The sequence below is a fragment of the Rhinolophus sinicus genome, linkage group LG12 (genome assembly GCF_036562045.2).
Source record: "Rhinolophus sinicus isolate RSC01 linkage group LG12, ASM3656204v1, whole genome shotgun sequence".
Taxonomy (NCBI): Eukaryota; Metazoa; Chordata; class Mammalia; order Chiroptera; family Rhinolophidae; genus Rhinolophus; species Rhinolophus sinicus.
In genome coordinates, this window is record NC_133761.1 from 7,931,293 (window position 1) to 7,952,004 (window position 20,712).

Below are 20,712 nucleotides of genomic sequence, written 5' to 3' on the forward strand. Positions count from 1 at the left end.
GGGTGAGGTGTAATTGGTGGTTAGATAAAGGAAACCTTCCATTAGACCTGCCAACATTAAGCATGTCCTCCTAAAATTAAGCAATGTGTCTGATAGAGGTGAACAGATACCCTGCCATGTAAGAACATCGTACCCTTTTAAAAACATTGTATTGCAATTGCTAAGAGATCTTGGGCAAGTCGTATCATTTTTTTGGACCTGGGGTTTTTCATGGGTGTCACGAGAGGGTTGTCAGTTTTCAGTGACACTGAGCCCCAGATGTCGTCTAGAGAGCACTGGAAAGGAGAGTTGGCAGGACTTCGGGTCTGTGGGTCTCCTGCCCTGGCCTCAGACAGAGCTGCTGTTTGGGGAAGGGTTCTGTATGGGTGTTCATTTTCGGAGAGAAAAATGTCAATTCTGCATGCATGTCGGGGCACCTCCTATGCATCAGGCATAGTACCGGGTGCTGGGGCCACCAGGATGACCAAAACACAGTGTCCGCCCTCAGGTAGTTTAAAGTGTCCTGGAGGAGACAGGGACACAGATAATGCCAGCATTTCTTCAGCTAGGTCAGGGGCTGGATGGGAGAGGGGGACAGTCCCCTCAGAAGACTGATTGTATATATGAGCCCTGGTGTTTTGGTTTTTTTTTTAGCAATAAATGACAAGCAGAGGACAGCTCCCTCCTTGAGTCACTGCCTAGTCATTTCTGAGGGGAAAAGAAAGAGGAAGGAGGAGGGCCCACGTGGGATGGTTGGGACTTCCTGATGCCCTGGAGTGGACTCAGGGACTTGGCATTCTGGCGAAAGGGCTGTCTGGGAAAGAGGATGGTCTGGGCTCTCAGAACCAGGTATTCACGCCTTAGGGCTGGGAGGGACCTCGGGAGGTTACCTCGTCCAGGCAAGGTACCCTGGCAAGCCCGCCACCTACACATCCAGATCTCCGTGGCCTACCTCTGTCTTCCCACCTCTTGTGCTTGACCATGTAACCCAGCACCTTAGCCTGTGGGCCTTTGCACGTGCTGTCAATTCTGCGTGGATCCCCTCCTGCTTCGGCTGGGCCAATTCTAACTTGTCTTTTAGTTCCCATCTTAGACATCACCTCGTTGGGGAAGACTTTCGTACTCTACCCATCACTTTCCATCCCGTGCTGAGTAATGAAAGACCCTTTTCTGTGACTCAGCTCCTGCACTCAACCCTGTTGTATCACTTTTTCACGCTCCATTATAATTGCTTTTCTGCCTGTAATTGTCCCACTAATCAATGAGAGCCCCTGGGTGGCTGGGGCAGTTTCATTCCTGGAATTATCTCCATGGTCACATGCTTAGCACATCACAGGTGCTCTGTAGATACAGTTTTTGAATGAACGAGTGTCCTCCCTTGACAGCAGAGCCTGCGGGAGCTCAAAGAGGTTCGGTGACTTGCCGGAAGGTCACACAGCTCTGAGAGCCTGGGCAGGGGCCGGAGAGCTTGCTGTGAGTCTACAGGGGAGAAAAAATCAGAGCCAGTTTTTAGAGCCGTCGTCCAGATTCTCTCTGCCCATATTGTGGAAGTGAAAAAGTAGTCACCCTTGTTTTGAGATGACCACTTTCCTTCTAGGGTTGCTGCACTCTGTCTCCTGGGTTTATCGCTACCTGACGCGACAACCAGCTTACTCTTCATGTTCTTAAAAGAATTCAAGAGTTTTGTGAGGATGAGTTGGTGTACTTTTTCTAATTTCTAGGACTTTTGCCCAAGGCCCTAAAATTTTTCCCAAGGGAACAACTTGTCCCCATTTTCTGTTTTATAAATGTGGTCAAAAAAAATCAGAGAGGAAGAAAAAAAATCCTTTATGTAACTGGAAGACATAGTGGGAGGAGTCAGAGGAACTGAAATCATGTTTCTGGGCATCGGTGTGTGTGTGTGTGTGTGTGTGTGTGTGTGTGTGTGTGTGTATGTGTGTGGGGCGTGTTGCACACATTTGCGGACATAACTCGTGAGTATACTGCGATGGTTCTTACATCTCTTCTTTCTTTGGCTGCTGAGCAGTTCTGTGATTATTTTAAAAGGAATTTTAAACCACACTCATGCGATCAAAAGCAACAAAAAGAAAACCTGTACTGGCAAACCAAAAGACTGCTGGCAAAAGCAACAGAAGTGGTTGTTGGAATATCAGCTGATCATTAGTGTTTTCCCAGCAGACAAACATGCTCCCCAAACCTTTTGTGAATAAAATGAGGCAGGTTAAGTGGCTTCCGGTAGTTTCAGCAAGAAGAATACACAAATGCAGCTAAAGATCTAATCAAAACAAAGGCCAGCAGAAGCCGTGCTGTTTCTTGTTGATGCAATAAGAGTGTCTAGACACTGCCGACCTTGCTCCCACCTTCACACTAAGTACTGGTGAATGTGTTCAAATGGGATGTCTAGCTATCGTTTTTATGAAAACTCTCTGTGATTCATAAGTTTTTGTCAAAATCTCTCTGTAAGATTTGAGGGTGCTAAGGGTGGTGAAATGTACATGTTTGTTTCCCTTTCTCTACAGTGTAGAAACCTTAAAGCAGGAAGTGATTCAGGGGTAGAATGACTAACATCAGTTCAAACTCAGGTTGAGCTGGGCATTTTGCTGGGACCAAGACTTGCTTCTAGAGCTCAGAGTTCCAGCCGCCTTTATCGCAGATTTCCAAATCTGAGAGGACAGCCTGGCCCCACTCTCCATCCCTGGGACAAACACGGTCCAGCCAAACTGTCCCTCAGTCATAGGAGTTAGTTCTGGAACTTTGCTCTTTCCTTACTGTGCAACCTTCAGCAAGTTACTGAACTTCTCTGAATCTCCATTTCTTTATTTGTAATACATAAGACTATTGTGAACATTAAATGAGAAAAACGTTTGTGAAGCATGGCTCTGTGAACTCTAATAGTCTGAAGACATGGAATTTGGAGTTGGTATTCCCAGACTAGCTTTGGTATGGGAAAACATAATGGCTAGGATTTATTGGGGGCATAATGTGTGCTGAGGTTTGTTGTTACTTGCTTAATCCTTGTTGTAATTCTGTTTTACAGGAGAAGAAACTGAAGCCTGGAGTTTGAGTAATTCATTCAAGGTTATCAAGTTGGTAAGTAACAGAACCTTACTTGACCATGGCTGTCTTGCTTCAGCTCCTGTGCTCTTAACCACTTCACTAGGAAGAAAAATTTAAGTGGATGGTAACATTAGGCCTGGACATAGATTTCAGTTCAGTGCCTCTGTTGAAATGAGAATCCATATGCGTTCTTTCATTCACTCCATGAATATTGAATGAGAACCTACAAGGTTATCAGGCCAAATATTAAATTAAACAAGGACTATAACTTTGGAGGGAAGAAGACACTCCCAGCCTCCAATCATCAGTAATAGTAATAATAATAATAATAACTAACATTTACTGATACTGTTGAATAGCAGACCCTCTGCTAAAGGCTTAGTCTGAATTATCTGTTTAACTTGACAAGAGCCCTTGAAAGTTGACGTTCAGAGAAGAGAAGTAAATTGCCCACATTTACTCCATTAGTAAGTGGTTGTCTTAGTCCATTTGGGCTGCTATAACAGGATACCATAGACTCAGGGCTCTATAAACAACAGACATTTAATTCTCACAGTTCTAGAGACTGACAAGCCCCCAAATGAAGGTGCCAGCAGATTTGGTGTCTGATGAAGGCCTGCTTCCTCATTCATCGATGGCCAGCTTTTTGCTATAACCTCATGCGGCAGAAGGGGCCAGAGAGCTCTCTGAGGTCTCTTTTATTAGGGCACTAATTCTATTCATAAGCCTCCACCCTCATGATTCAATCACCTCCCAAAGGCCCACCTCCAAATGCCATCACATTGGGGGAGTAGGTTTCAACATATGAATTTTGGGGGGACACCGTCACTTGCAGAGGTAGAGTCAGTAATCCCATCCAAGCCGTCTGGCTTGAGAGCCTGTCACCTTAACTATTATAAATGTGTCACTCTTGTAAGTCCCCTCATAGAAAACCAATTCTACGTGCCTGGTGCTCTCTCTCCCCAGAGGGCACTTCTCTTTTCTGCCTCTTCTTTCCCTAGACTTCCTGGTTTCCTCACCACCCTCCATTCAACTGACTCGCATGGGGAGAGGTTTAGCCATAGAACGGAGATCAGGCGGCAGAATGCTAGGCGGCCGTCTCTCATGCATGCTTTCCACTTTTGTTTTAACTGAGGAATAACTGACATGCTGTCATATGCACCAATCGTAATCCGAGAGCTTGAGGAATTTTCAGTATGTCACTGTCATCTCACCACTACCCAGATCAGGGTACGCAGTGTTTCCATCATTCCAGCAACTTCCCTCAGGCCCCTTTGCAGTGAGTCTTGCCCCCAGAGCTCCTCACTGTTCTGACTTAGGGAAGTCATACCTCTTATCATATCACAGATTCCTGCTTCTAAGTCATCCCGATCCAACTCGACTTGCTCAACAAAAAACAAAAAGTAGAGATAAAAATAATACTTTCAATGGCGTGGGTGATCCTGTCATTTCACCCAACTGGCGTCTCTCTTGTAGCGAGTGTAAAAGAGACGCAGATCTGCTGTTCCTTCTGTCGGTCTTTGTTCGTGTGGCTTTTTAGAGTGCGAGCAGCTTGTGCCATCGATTGTGTTTCTCGTATTTATAGATTTTTAACTCTCATACAACAAGTCCCCGACATCCAAGCTGGCTATTTCTTCTGGTGCTCAACCGAAGATACCAAATGCTGAAGTAGTAATAAAATAGTCTCTGATGGACTTAACGGGAGAGGGTGTGTCAGGCTCCATGTGTGAGACCTTACTATGGGGTTTTCAAGGAGAATTCGGACTCCTTTCAATTCTCATATTACACGCTGACTCTAGAAGTTAACCCTTGACTAAGGTGCACTTGTGATGTGGACAGGACACCAGTGTAGGTAAGTGGTGATCTTAGATTTGGTGACTTGGAATCACTGTGGCAACACGAAGGACTCTGCTGATTTGTGTGAGTCCTTCCTTCTGTGAACAGAGAGTTGACTGAAATATAAGAACGATATCCTGGGGAGCTCATCAGAAAGGGAAGTCCATGAGTGTCAAAAACTCAGAGAGAAATCTCAGCCCAATGGTTCTGTAAGCTGAAGCCATAGGCAAAAGCCCCATAGGCTTTTGCACCCAGGAATAGGCAGTCGAGTGTGGAGTGTTAGGTGTTAATACCACGGTGGGTCTAGAAATGAGACCTGGGCCCAAGGTGGAATTCAGCATCTGGAAGTCTAAACCATCACACTTCTTCATGAAAAGGGGCTAGACAAACTCTACTGTCTGGAGAAGCAGAGGAAGCTTGCCTTAGTGGAAAAAAGTCACAGCAACAAATTAAAAACCTGGGGCTATACCATATGTGGTTGTGGAATCTATAGTTTTATTGTCTCTGAGGTATAAGACCCCACAAGCTGAGAAATTAACATAAAAACTGGCCTAGTACATGGAAATCCCTAGCACAAACACAGACTCCCTCCATGGGTATATTTGAACAACCCCGACTTAACAGGATGCCCACAGAAAGAACTGCCTTTTCTGATGATGAGTTCACAATGAAATAATATGAACTATTCAGGAAATGAACTACTTTGAATTGAAAGTAAAAGAACCATCTAAACGAGGCTATAAAATAGGGTATTTAAAATGGTTAAAGACGAAAGATGATATCATGAATGTAAAAAAAGATGAAAGAAGGGTATTTGAAAGCAACCAAACTGATACGAAAAATAGTCATTGAAATTAAAATCCAACCAAAGGGTGAACTGACTAGACATAGCTGAAGAGATAGTGAACGGGAAGACAGCAGTAACAGTTGACATGTGTTAAGTTCTTCGTGTATGTCAGAAACTGTTCTGTGTAATTGCATTTAATCCTCAGAACAAAATTATAAGGAAGGCATTATCACTATCATCCATGTTTTACAGAGGAGGAAACTAAAGCACAGTAGTTTAAGCCACTTGCCCAAAGTCATAAAGCTGGTAAGTGACGGAGCTGGGATTTGGCCCCAGGCTGTCTAGTGTAGCCGAAAGTCTGTGTTTACAATTACTACACTGTGGAAAATTGTCAAGAATAATCACTAAGCAATAAAGAGATAAGAGTAGGAAAGAATCCAAAGAGGACTAGAGAAGAGAATGAGCGGGTACTACTTGGGTCAAAACAGAGGAACTAGGGGAGAGACAGTATTAGAAGACATAATGATTAGATGTCCCTTCAGATCTTCTCCAGTCCTAGGTCCCAAGAATTTGTGACCATATCCAGGGTGGAAATTTTCCAAGGAGGGTGGCAGAGCCTCCATTTCCACTGCAGTATGCATTGATGTGCTAATATGTTTGACAAAGGTCCCTGGGGTGGGGGGGAGAGAAGCCCTCACTTGTAGCGTCTGCTCATTTCTATGGTATAAATGCTTCTACCATGACCAATTTCAAGCTACCAACATGTCACTGAACACAGAATTGGGAAGAGATGTGCAGTCAGCTCTCTTGAGCCAGGAAGAGCCGGCTCCAGGACTCCGGTGGCTCTGACATTCATTCAGTTTTAAACTCTGATCTCTGGGTTGGGAATTCAGGGATGGAATTTTCAGGAAATAGTAATGTCATGTGTGATGTCAGAGGTGCAGGAAGGGACAATGGGATAAGAGTGGCTCTCCCCAGCCTCTTTCCATTCAAAAAAAAAAAAAGTTTTGTGAATGTGGGTGGAGAAACGGGCATACTAATTACATTATTGTTGACAGTGAAAATGGGTACCTGTTTGAAGAGCAATTTGGTAATATGCATCACATTTCAAATGCATGTACCTGTTGACTGTAGTTCCACTTCCAGGATTTTATCTTACAAATCCCATCTTTCCTGTAGTTACACATGTGTATGCAGACGTGTATAATGCATTTTCATTGCAGCATTGTTTGTAATAGCAAGACCCAAATGAAATGTACGTCAATTGGGGATTGATTGAATGAATCATGGCATATTCTTACAGTAGAATACTGGGCCACTGTTTAAAATAGGAATGATCTCCACGTTACATTCTGAAGTTAAAAAAAAAAAGGCAATATGCGTAAAAGTGTCTGTGGTATATGGCTAATGTAAAAAAATAGAGGGAGGTACAAGTGCTTATACACACCCACCCACACATACACATGCTTGATTATGTGTAGACTGTTGCAGGAAAGGCACCAAGAAAGAAAGTCCTTGTGGGGATACTGTTTATCTTGTGGCAAAAAGGGACTGTGGGTCTAGGGTACATGGAAGATACCTTACTGTATATCCTTTTATATTCTTTTGAATCTTTGAACATAAGCATGAAGTATTGTTTGTGTTAAACACAAACTAGTTAACAAAAAACTTCACTCTGGGAGCTTTGAATATGAAAGCCCTCTTACTTTTGGAGGAGATTGGCAGGTCTCCATGGGGTTGCTAATCTCCAGCATTTATTGAGCATATGCCGAGCGCCAGGCCCTTCCGGTGTGGTCTGGCTTAGTCCTCAGGCCCATACCTGTAGGTCTCTCCATCGCTTGGCTCTGCCTGGACCCTTATAGTTGCCTGGTCAGTATATGATAAATGATCAGTGTAGTATATGATGAATGAAAACCCATTTTCAGGAAGAGGACAGTCTCTGTGACAAGTCACGTGGCATGCAAGTAGAGAAAGTGGAATTCAACAGCAGTCTTAAAAGAGTTTCAGAAACAGGGGTAACCCAGCTTCTTTTTAGAAATTCAAGTTATTGGCAAGGCATCTGAAGCCTTTCTCTGTCCTGCCACTACTCCCTGGCACCTCTCTTGAGACTGCATGGAAGCGTTGTGTCAGTATTAACTTTTCCAACTGTAAGAGTCTTTGCTCTGGAAAATCCGAGCTGTGTTTCTAGACCGAATCAATCACTGATTTGTTCAGACACAACAAAGGCAAGGAGAATTTGTCCTGTGGTGTCCTCCTTTTCTGACTTATTTTATCTTCACAGCTCTCCTGTTGAGTATGCATTATCAAAGGTCTAGGAGACGCTAGCTCTGTTCACGAGAAAAGACTGACCTTCGGGGCCTTTCTTAGCAAAATAGGTGTTCGCAGATGTGCTTGGAGTGTTGTTCTTGTTTTCGGCAACGAGCCACATTTCTAACCCATGACGAAACGTTTTATGGAACATTTCTCTCTTCTCTCTCCCTTTTTATCGTTTGGTAATAAGTTCAGTAAATAGGTTATTCATCTTGAAAAGGCTGTTGTTATGATGATGTGATTTGACCAAGAGGAATCCAAATGGGCAAGAAAACGGGAGTGAAAAGTTACATTTATAGAATCAAAAGCACAAAACTGACCTGAGTGTGATTTAAGAGTGTAACATCATCTGTAACATTCCGATGCAATTCTTTCAAGTGAGGGCGTTTTGACCCTGGCACTTTGTGTCTCTCCCAAGGCTATTTTGTGGGCTCATTCAGAGCGCGCCCTAAAGCACTTTAAGTGTCACTTCCCGCAGTACAATGTGGGATGTAGGGGTTTTAGTATACTGTGAGATGAATGTGTATCAACAGTGTTATCTTGACTCCCCCAAACAGTAATTCTATCTTCCCTGCCTGAATGCAGGTATAGAGTAGGCTTAAATGCTGTTTCTTGCGTGAGCCCTTTCCTGACACCTCTCCCTGTGCTCCTATTGCTCTGTGTATTTAATTAAAGCAATTATCTTAATGGCCTTAAATAATCGTATTAATAGTTGTTTGTAGCTATGTGCACATCGGACTGAGTGCCAGGAAAGATGGCATGGATCTTGTCGCTTCATCTGTTCATAGCCGACGCGCAGCATATGTCACAGCACTTCAAATTTCATTAGTCAGGAGTCCTGTGACCTCGAAACAGAACCCCAACTCAAACTGGCTTCCGCAGCAGGGGTTTGCTGGTTTATGTAGTTGAAAAGTCCAGCGATGGAACTTAAGGCCTGGGGGCTTAAATGATGTTGCTGAGGCTCACAAAGTTTTTCTCCATCCCTCCGTGCTGTCTACTGTTTCTTTTTGGATTCTGGTGGCAAGATGGTTGTCAGCAGAAGGGAAAAAAGGCCACTTTTCCAACAGTTCAACCAAAGTCTCAGAATTGAGTCCCACTGTCTTGGATTGGTCTTCTCTGGGTAACATGCCCATCTCTGAACCAATCCCTGTGGCTAGGTAAATGCAATGCTCTGATTGGCCATCCTGGATCAAATGCCCGCCCCCTAAAGAAGGTGGGGTAGGGTCTACACCTCCCAGAGCTCAAGGATTGAGGATGAGGGAAGGCTGAGGTTCCCCCAAGAAAATCTGGGAACCATTTGTGTATGGGGGGAAGGGGGTAGGCAAAAGCCAGGATATCCAATATAGTAGGTTTTTAATCAGCCTTCACTCGATGAATGAATTAACAGATGAATGAGCAAGGGAAAGCATGCTGCTGATTCTGTGAGCTGGTTACATAATACCCGGAGTAGGGTGTTAACAGATGGAGCCTTTGCAGAGAGGAGGGATAAAAGAGAGGCTTGAAATCAAGTCATATAAGGGTGGCATTAAATTAGCTGAAATATTTAACAAGAAATAGGAGACAGAGGGGACACGTAAGAGCTGTTTCCAAGTGTGTGAAGGGCATTCCTACAGATGGAACATTTGCTAGGTCCCTACTTTATGTCATAGGTGCTGGGGTAGACACTTTGACATCACTCCACATTTATTTTCATTTTATTTTTATTAGGCAGCCAATTTACGTTCATTATAGAAAATTCAAAAATGCCCAAAAAAGAGAAAAATAAACGTCCTCCCGTAATCTTACCACCTAGGGCTCACTGACATTAATATGTTGGCATATATCCTTTCGACTTTTTCTCCCTATTTCTAGCTGCATTTAAAATATATATATATTTAATTTAATCTTGATAATTGTGTTTGTCCGAGAAAGAAACTGTGGCTCAGAGAGTTAAGAAGTTGCCTGAGATCCCTGGCCTGGACCCTAGACCTCTGGGGCCAGAATTCAGTCCACATCTGTTAGGCTCAGAAACCCTGTCTCATTTCTGGGTCTTTGATTAACCTGCTCCTTAACCAGTCTGTGTACTAATAGGGTTTTACTCCAGTTCCATTCTGAGGATCTTGATTCCATTACTCTTTGTTTATTTACTCACCCACTTTCATCCAAGTACTCAGGAAATTTGTCACCGGGTGCTTTCTCGGTGCTGGGGGTAGACCAGTAAATGAGGCCAGGCCCCTGCCCTCCTGGAGCAGACGGTCTAGCTGAGTTCCACATCACCTGTAAATAGTTAAGTCAAAAGTCTCTAGGGATGTGCAGATCTGTGACATTGCTAATTGCACTTGCCGCACAGCTCTTTTAGGAAGCAACCAGCAAAGCAGAGAGGAAGCACCATAGCCAGAAAGCTGGACCGCCTAGTCTTATATATGCCCTCTTGTGTGTGTTGAAGGATGGTAAGCTCAGAGTATGCATTCCCTGTCCTTATCCTCCCAGGGCTGGCTCTGCTGGGTGATCGGGGTGGGGTGGGGTGGGGTGGCCACCACTGTGCACATAGGATGACCCTATTTTCTGAACCCCAGATCAGAACCTATGGTACGAAGCAGGGTTAGCCGAACAGGAGGGAAACACATATTTCCTGAATGTAGCCTACCCTGGGTGCTTTGACATGGCCCCCCTGCCCAGGAAGATAGGTATTATTGTCTCGCTTTTGGAGGGGCGAGTAGCAAGGGGAGCTGTGATTTGGGCTCAGGCTGATCTGATGGCTCCAGATCTTATGAGCTTCTAACTCATGCTCCTCTGATCCAGACACGTCTGGAGAGTGGGGCGTTAAGTTTTGGAAATCCTGGTGATTTGGTAAGTTTCATTCCGTTCACTTATTTTATATTGAGGGCCTGTGTCCAGAAACTCTTTCAGTTCTGAGGAGACCGACCAGGTGATCAAGAGTGATGAGGGCTCCTGCTCCCCGGGAACTTGAAGTCTGAGCTAGATGGTTGGAAGAGTGATGATGTTTCTGCACAGTCCTTTGCTCGGTGATTCATTCAGCCACACAGGAGGACATAGTATCAGTGAGGGTGCTTGAGTGCCAAGGGACAGAGAACCCAGTTCAAGTTGGATAATTAATAGATGCGGTTGAGAGGTTCACATAACCAGAAAGTAGCGAGGTAGGTAGGTTTCAGGCACATTTTGATCAGCACTCTGGCTCCATTTCTTTGTGATTGTCTGCATTTCTCCATTGCCTTTGTTCTCAGGTTGACTGCCTTCAGACCGTGTTTCCCCCAAAATAAGACCTAACTAGAAAATAAGCCCTGGCATGGTTTTTCAGGATGACATCCCCTGAACATAAGCCCTAAGGCGTCTTTTGGAACAAAAATTAATATAAGACCAGTCTTATTTTTGGGGAAACACAGTAGTAGTGAGGGGCTGCTAGCAGGGCTTCTGCATTGTTCAACGCCAGGAGACACCACATACAATGTGCATGCTATAAGAAGTGTAGAGGAGAGAAGTTTTTTTTGTTTTGTTTGTTTTTTACTTTTATTTATTTAAGTGTGTTTTTCCAGGACCCATCAGCTCCAAGTCAAGTAGTTGTTTCAATCTAGTTGTGCAGGCGCAGCTCACAGTGGCCCATGTGGGGATCGAACCATCAACCTTGTTGTTAAGAGCACCATGCTCTAACCAACTGAGCTAACCAAAGAGAGATGTTTAATGTGGTGGTCTGGCTGCTGGAAGACCTTAGACCATATCTTTTTTGTTCACATTTAGAGGGAAAATAGTTTGTCTTTCCTCAGAGCCATTGAGCAAAATTTCTGAGCTTCACTCTGGATAATCACAGGACACGCCTCTATCTCTCAACCAATCATGGTAGCAGAGGAAATGGGCTAACACTGATTGGCTTAGGCCATTCAGGACCCACCCCTGGAATTGGAGATGAGTGCTACATGACTGAACGATCTTGCTTGGTGGGAGAAGAATGTTGAAATGACAACTACAGTGTCTAAGGGGGCAGCGTGTAGGATTTGGGTTTAGAAAGATAAGTAGGCACTGTTCCTCCTCTTCAAAAGCTCATGTTCTAGTGAGCTTCCTGAGATTTTTGGCAAGGATCAGAGGAAGGGCATTTTGTATTTATAGAATGCTAGGCAGTTGCATGGTTTCTCAGTTAGTTCTTAGGATATCCCTCTCTAGTATGTATTTCCATTTTATAGATGAGGAGACAAGTTTAGAGACGTTAAGTTGCTTGCTGGCAGTCACACACCTAGGAGGAGAGTGAGGTATTCTGAGGCTGTGGATCTCGCATTCCTTCCTGTCCTTTTTGTGATGGTTGTAGACAAAATAGACTATTACCAGAGACCCTATAAACATTCGCCTAATGACTCCTCTGTAATAAGCAGGGCCTTGGGAGTAGTTACTGCTTTTCATTTCAAGCTTTTATTAGAGAAATCATGGCTGCTTTTTTCTTTAATTCTCAAAGAGAGGAAAACATTTCTCCAAGGTCCAGGTAAGCAACCAATAATTGAATGAGCTTCCAAGAAAAGCAGAACCATTGTCAACTCAATGCATCGGAAGGCATGGTTGCATTCAGATTAATTTTACAAAAATGATTTCTCTCTCCTTAAGTAAGAGAGTAACTATTATGTAATCGTACACAAGGCTTCTTTCCCTTGGGTCCAAGTTAACTTGTGTGTTCGAAATACAGAACACATTTTTTGGTTAAGAGTTTATGGAAAGGCAGTACGATTCCTAGATTAAACTGCCAAAACAAGGGCAAGCAAGCTGGATTTTCTGGTTTTCTCCAGCCAGACTCCATAGACGCATAAGTTCCAACAGCAGGAGATGATTTGCCAAAAACCATTTGTGTGCTGGTGGCAAGATGTCTGTGGTTATACTGTCCCCTGCACCCAATGTGCATACTTTGTATTTTGCTGCCAGGTGACAGAGCACTATTTGTTCTGAGTTCTCCTGGCTTCATTACTTCCATCCAGCAGATGTAATTTCATCCTGGGAGAAATGAACAAAAATGGGGAAATCAAAATGGTGGTTGGTGACATGTTAACGCATAAGGTTTTCAACTTAGGTGCTATGCTTTTTGAGTTCTTGTGTCTGCTTTTCATTTTTTTTTTTTTCAGGTTATTACTGATGATAATGTATTTACCTATCCAAATTTCTATTAATTTGTCCACTATATTTTGAGTCTTGGGGATAGAGAGTTGAGCAAAGCATAGTCTTAATTACTAATAGCCTTCAGCGGCCCTCCTCTAACCAGATACCCTCCCAGTCTGTTCCCACGGGTATCATTGTTTGGTCCTGATTTACACTGGGCCTGGCAAACTTGTTAAACTGGACCTCAGAAAAGGTGTGAAGTGAAAGAGGAAATGAGAAAGGCCTCAGGGTAAAATGCATAGGTTTCAGTGTCAAGTAAAACCCAGAAAAACGGGGTTGCTGGGTTCATCTTGTTGACCCTAGAGGGTGACCACTGTGGCGGTTATTAGGCCTGAGATTTAAGGGTTCTTATTTACCACAGCATAATTTAACTCACCTGGACTGATGTGACTACCACTCTCACGTCTCTCATGAGACGGTAGGATTCATGGAACTGGGAGCAAGCCAGCTTGTGTACATGCATGTATGCGTGCAAAGATATAGATCTAGATATAGGTACAGATATATAGATATGAATCTTGCTGCCTCAATGGCAGTGGGTATCAAACTTATCTGCATTTCAGAGTCACCTGGGGATCTTTTAAAAATTCCAAAGCTAGGGCTACCCTCTAGATGAATTAATTCACCAACTTTGGGGGTGGGACGTCAGCACTACTAGTTTTTAAGCTCTCCAGGTATTCCAGTATGCAAGCAAGCTCAGGAACTACCGGTCTATGAGAAATATACTAATGGCATCATTATTATTTGAAGAGGAGTAGGGATGACGGTGATGACAGTGGTACTAGCCGCCATTATCATTTACCAACGGCTGCCTATATGCCAGGCTGTATCCTGGGTGTTAACGAACATTATCACCTCTCATCCACACTGCAGCCTTGCGAGACAGCTCTCTAGGCGGCTGAAGAAGGAAAAGAGGAGTCGTGTCTTTTAACCTGATGTCAGTTACAGAGTTGTTTAATCCAGATTGTCAAGTAACAAGAAATATGGACCCGTTGGGCTCCTCTTGTTGACCCTAGAGTAGCTATTGTGGTCATCACTGGGGCTGAGATTTCGGGGTTGTTTGTTACCACAGCATAACCTGGCCCATCCTGACGGATGCAACCATCCTTTTAATAACCACAGTGGACTCAGGAGTCGATATGCAAACAGACATTTTGCAAACTTATAAATTGAGGGTGAGTGTATTTTGGCTTGTGGCTTGGAAAGAGAAATGAATGTAGTAAACCATGCTATTAATCTTGGGTTGGTTGATTCATCCATCAAAATCACTCTGTGTGTTTCAAGGAATCAGGGTAAATCAATTAATAAAACATTGCCTTGTGTTTCTGTAGCGCTTTTCTCAATGGGGTACACGGCGCTAAACAAGCCTCATACCATTTGCTAGTCTTTTGGACACATCCTAGAAGGACTGTCAGGAGTAAGTAGGGCTGTGTGTTACCGTAAGGTTCAAAACAGCAACTAAGTTATGTTGAAACATTTATCCAGCATCCGCAGAGATTCCTGCCTGGGGTGTTGGTGGGTAGGTAAGAGCTTGTCCGGAAGTAAGAGAGTGTTGGGGAGGGTGTTCATAGCAGAGAGAACAGTGTGGGCAAAGGCACAACAGCAGGAAGTAGTATTTATAGCAACTCAGTAATCAGTTTAGTATTGCTACCAAGAAAGAAACCATCCCCCAGGCTTTTGGGTGATTGGGAAGTCCCAGGAAACCTACATTTTCACTTGGTTCTTCATCATTTGGCACATGTCTTTTAACATTTTTTTTTTTTTTAATTTTGGAAAAGGTTTTTGTGTAATGAAGGGCCAAATAAGCATAATACTTTAATTGACCTCCTTTACCGGAAAGGATCACAGCAGATGCTATACCAAATGTGGCACGCCGCTTATTAGGAGAGATTTTTTTACGGGATGATTGACACCTCAGTGATCTAGACTAACCTTTGGAAATGAACTCAGTAGTTCTCTGACAGTGTAGACAGGAAGCCCTGGGACTCTCACTCTGAGCCCCGAGTCCAGGCCTGAGGGAATGTGGTCCTGCGAGCCCCCTCTGGGTCCCTTCGCGGTCCTCTACTAAGCGTAAAATATTGGATTGAAGGTGAATTCCAAGGTTCCTTCCATATCTAAAATTAGGTAATTCATTCAGAAACTCTGATGTAGGCACTCATTAACGCAAGTGGCCTGTTCAATGAAAATGCTACCTCAATGCTGAAATGGAACTCGCCATGGACATTTTCTCCAAGTCTGTGGGTTCAGACAACACCAGAGCTTGATCAAGGTAGCATTCTTCTCTCTGCCTTCCTCTGTGCTTTAAAACTGAGGGAGGGAAGTTTTCTCATTAAGCCTGTGTTCCAATATGAAATCGGCACCAGGATTTTAGGGAGGAAGGTAGCTAAGCCAGTTAAGCTTCTTCTTAACTTGGACCGTATTGGTTTTCTCTTGGAAAGTTGTTTTTTCTAAACCCTATGTCGTATCTTTTCTTCCATAGCCCCTAAACTCAAAACTGTGAGACTTTACACTCTTTCCACACTCTTAGATCATGTTTGACACCCCCAGTGTTCTTTCTAAAGCTGTGTATTTCAACTATGGGGTCGCATAGCTAGTGACCTAAGCATTTTGGCTCCTTTGGGAAGGTTTGCATTTCACCTCCCATCCTGCTTCTCTGATACCTTGTTTCCAGGGCTGTGGCCACATTGGGGCTTCAGAGTAGAGTTAAGACGCTGCGCTTGGGTTAACTCAAGCTGGACTGATGCCATCTCTTTCACCAGCTGTAACTATTTGAGTGCAATACCTTGTGCTAGGCTCTGTGCTAGCCCTGGAGATACCGCAGTGATAGAACAGCATGGCCTCTGCCCTCATGGAACTCAGTGTTTAAGGAAGTACAGGAATCACCATACAATTAGAACTGTGCCTCATTCCCGGAGACCTCTCACAGCAGGGATCTAACCTGGTTTGCTCAAAGCTCCCTCCCTCAGGTGAAGCCTCTGCCTGCACACACAGGCATCACTTGTTCCCGAAGTCCCATGTATGGATGCCTGCCCTCCTTGACCTGAAGTGGGGTGGGCAGGTGGGCGCAGGCAGCGAGTGCCCTTGAACCCGAGCCGTCCTGCTCTTCCAGCCTGCTCCACCAGGTGGGTGTGGGGAGGCCCTTCCTTGGAGGGGTGTGACTGTCACTGCTGAAAATGCCTAGTAGGTAGCCCTTTGTCTCCTGAGCCACACAGTGAGCTGAAAGAGCTGAAAGGGGCAGCACACCCTGAGCATGCTCTCTTGGATTTTTCTGCAGCTAGTTCATCGCAAAAGGGGACAAGGGGCTTTGGGCTGCAAACTGCTTCCAACATCTGTAAACCCCATGGACCAGCCGGTCTCCCTCTCCTCTTGGGAAAATCATTGCCTCAGGGCAAGGCTTGGGAGGGAAAAGTGAAGGCATGCAGAGAGGCTTTCTTTTCCTCTTTCTACCATTAAAATCTTGGCAAGAAAACATGCTCTTTCTTTGGGTTGCCTGTTATCAGCAGCAGATTCCCAAACTGAACTCCTCGACACCATCCTGGCTGCGTCATACTTCAGCTTTTTCGGCTGCAAACAATTTTGCTTCTCTCTTTGTTTTGCTTTTCTTCGGGGACTCTAATAACTCCAGGTGGTGAATGGGCGGTGGAGAGTACAGTTCTGTAGAAATACAGCTCTAAAGCAATACAAACTCCGAGAAAAAAAATGGGCAGCTCGTCCAGAGAGAAGTGCTGTATTAAAAGATTTTTACCGTTATTGACATTGAAGAAACCTCCCCTTTGGCTTAACGTTAGGAGATTACTTAAATACTTTATGGCATAGCTACACAGCAAAGTAGTATATAGCCTTTAACAGCAAGGTAGCTGAAGCACCTGTATTAAGGAAAGGTGATTAAGATAGATCGTGAGATGAAACACAGCAGGGTACAATTCAGTATATGAATGTTTTATAGAAATGTATGCATTACCTTTATATAGAGATGTAGCAAAACCATTTGGTAGGGTATCCACGTGGTATGGGAGGTTGGATCATGAATGTTTATATTTTCTTCCTTTCGCTTCTCTGTATTTTCAATTTTTTCCCTACATTCAACATGTATTACTCATATAATCAGGTGAAAAAAAGGCATAGGGGCCGGGGACCTCCCTTTTTTAAAGAAACCATTCCATATAACTATTGAGGGTCTCCTAGGAGGTGGGTGGGCACAGTGACAGGTGTTGGAGTGGGCAAGAGAGCCCTGGCCCCTCCCTTCACAGAGCTGATGTTTTAGTGACAGGCTGTTTTTGTTGTTGTTGTTGTTTTTTAGCAAAAGCGTTTTTAAACTAACAAGTGAAAATAATGACAGGTTGTGGTAACTGCTGCGAAGGAAAAAAAACCAGTGACATACGAGGGAATGACTGAGGGAGGTGGGGGTCTGATTTAGGAAGGGTGATGGGGGGACCCTTTTGAGGAGGGGACCCCAAACCTGGAGGTGGGGTAACAGCCATGGGAAGTGGCCAACATGATCGAGGCACAGGGAAGGCCCTGCAAATGCTAGTCTGTGTGCACGCCTTTCCTGCAGGTCAGTCAGAGGGCTGCCCACTTGTGAGCAATGAGTCACATTTGGAGATGGAACAGAGGCTCATAGATCTCCTAACTCGGGGGAAATATGGCTATCAGGAAAACTGAATGGCTCCTGAGAGACTGGTTAATGTTTTGCTAACTAACAGGAGTGTGTTGGGTTTGAACTGTTGGCTTTGTACTTTGGTTCTTTTGGAACAGCAGCTCTGACGCCATCTTTCAATGCAGGATTCCCAGGCCTCCTCCCCTGGCCTCTTCAGCATGTGTTCAGCTCACCTACTGAATGCTCCTCCATACGGCATGACTCTGGAGGCTTAGTCCTTAACCTTGAACCCCTGGCTGTGGAGGGAATGTTTGGGAATGTGCCTCTGTCCTCAAGGATTCAGTATTCATTCAGTCCTTGAAGGGGAGGAGGGGAGCCATTCAGGGGACAGAAGTCCCTGAATGCTAGATTGAAGACTAAGGCTGGGCACAGAGGCAACAAAAACTATACTCTAGGTACTTAAACATATTTAAAGAGCATATTTGAGTTAATGATGTCAGTAACTGTTCAGAGTTCTAAGGGCAATTGGGCAATACAAATCAAGAACCATAACGACGTTCAGATCCTTTGACCCAGTAATCACAACCCAGGGAATTTATGCTGAGGTCATCGTTGTTTTAACAGGGAGAAACCAAGACAACAACCATCTCTGTGACAGCAGGAATGCAGTCAATAATGGCATAGAGCTTTGGGCTTTTGCATGTATTTTCCTGTTCAGTATTTATGAGAGCTTTGCAGCAGTAATGTGAAGTAGGTTCTTATGCCCATTTCACAGATGGGAAGTAGAAGGTTCGAGAGAGAGCCAGTGAGTGTCCCTGGTTCACTCTGGCAGATTCAGCTTCTGAACTCAAGCACATATATTGTTGCCTGGTGGGTTTGCTTAGAAACTCAAGAAAATGGTGGGACTCAAGGAAGCATAAAGAAGGGACCAAGATTGAAAATAATTATTGAACTTAATGTATGCTGAGTTCTGTCCCAAGTATTTTACAAGTCTTATCTAAGTTAATCTTTACAACAAACTCGTGGGGAAACTGAGGCTCTGAGAGGTTGAATAACTTGTGTAAGTTGTAGAACAGGTTTCCAACCCTGGCTGGGCTAGACTCAGAGCTTTGAGGTGGTTTTCGCTCTGTTCTGTTGCCCTCTGTTTCACAAGAATGCATTGCTGAAGGAATAAATGGAAGAATGGATGAGGGGTGAGGCCTTGACAACTAGCTTCCATAGAGAATTAGACATCAGAATTCCCATGGTTGGTAGGTTCTTCTTCAGAGCTTTGCAGTTTCTACATATTATAGTTACTCAACCCTCTTTCTTTCACGAAAGTTGCAGCTTTGCTAGCCCTTGAGGCCACACTTTCCCATTACCCTTCACCTAAAGGCTCTCTTTCCTCGCTCAACTCATCCATTGCAAAATGCCCAGTTGAATGAGTCCAGGGTAAAGCAGGCATGCAGGGTGTGGACCTTCAGCAACTAAAGGAAACTCTGCTATTTCAATATGATGAAATACTCTGCAGCCATTAAAATGATAAATGTGACTGTAGAAATATGAAAAAGTATTGGGAAATAGTTGCACATTATCTGAAGATTCCAATTGAAGCAATGTGCATTTGCATGGATAAAGTTTAGAAGAGAAAGATTGAAAACTGAGTAAAGGTTTTGGGATTGGATGGTGTCACCATCCAGTTAGTCTGCTAAACTAGGAACCTCAGGGTTGAGCCACTCACTTCCTGTGTCTTCTTCTCCCAGATTCAACTAGTCACAAATGATGTCGATTCTACATCATTAAGTATCTTAATTCTTGTGTCCATTCTTCCTCTCCGTGGCCAGTTTCCTCGGCTAGGCTCTCGTTGTTTCTCACCTGGACCCCACACAGCTTCACTGGTCTGCTGACCTCCATTCTCTTTCCCTCCGTAATCCATATTGGACACGGTGATCAGAGTGATCTTGTTATAAAACACATCTGATTATGTTACCTTGCTTAGAAGCTTCTATTGTTGCCATCAGGAGCCAAGTTCAAGGTGCTTAGCATGGTGTCTGAGGAGGTCCTTTACAAGCTTACCACCCCAGTCTTCCCCCCAGCAGGCCATCAACTCCCCTTCCTCTGCCCATGTGCCTTTTCCTCTCTGCCCGTCCTCCATCACTTGAAGACCAAGCTCATCCTCTCTGAAGCCTTCACAGCTGTCCCAGGGAGAGTTGGTTCCTCCACCCTCCTAAGTTACCACGAACCAGGCTGTGTTGTGATTGTGAGGTTAGAGCTCTTCCTGTCACTCAATTCTGAGCCCCTCCAGGGTAGGGACCACATGTCTTACTGTCCTCCACCCTAGACTCTCTGTGTGGTACTTAAGACATAGTAGGGGAGCAAAAATGTGTGTTGATTGAATGAATCAATGATGGAGTGAAACCATTTATTCTTTATAATGTTTTAAAGTTGGTTTGGTAATAAATAAAAATGTCAAGGAAACCGGCATTTAAAGAAAGCATTAAGATCTTCTGAAGTTTACAGAAGCAGACAGAGTCAAGAGAGTGTGAATGGAGAAACAGACAGACTGTGAAGTTGACAGATTGGGTTTGAATCCTGGATCTGTCTCATACTGAACCTTGGTTTCCTCATTTATAAAATGGACACGATAATAGTGCCATATAGAACGGTTGTAAATAGTACCTGTAAGGTGGTTGTAAAAAGCAGCAGAGGAAATGCAAGTCAAGGGCTCAGTACAGTGCCTGGCATATAGTAAGGACTCAACAACAACAACAAAATGCTAACAAGCCACAGTGATTAAATCGTCATTGAGAGCCTGGTGCTGTTATGCAAGCATCCTTTTTTGCATCCTTTTGCTTGTTTTTTTCCACATACAACTTTGAAAGCTTTGACCTCAGCTGTGATTACCTTCATGCAGAATGGTGAAGAAAGGGTTGTGGAAGAAGAACTTCAGCCCTTCCCTTAGGGTCTTGTTTTCTGTCCCCCTTTCACCATATCTGACATGGGTTAGTGGGAGAGGTTACTCGTGAACTCTTGCACA

The 20,712-nt window shown here is 44.1% G+C and overlaps 1 protein-coding gene across 6 annotated transcripts in view; it reads left to right on the forward strand.

The window, feature by feature from the left end:
* The window catches only part of CYRIB (CYFIP related Rac1 interactor B), a 130,700-nt gene that overhangs the window by 33,585 nt on the left and 76,403 nt on the right, over nt 1-20,712 (forward strand). For all 6 annotated transcript variants that reach the window (XM_074316755.1, XM_074316757.1, XM_074316756.1 and 3 more), the window contains exon 2: nt 3,017-3,069. In XM_074316755.1, coding sequence (XP_074172856.1) covers nt 3,017-3,069 — 53 coding nt within the window. The remainder of the gene's footprint in view (nt 1-3,016; nt 3,070-20,712) is intronic.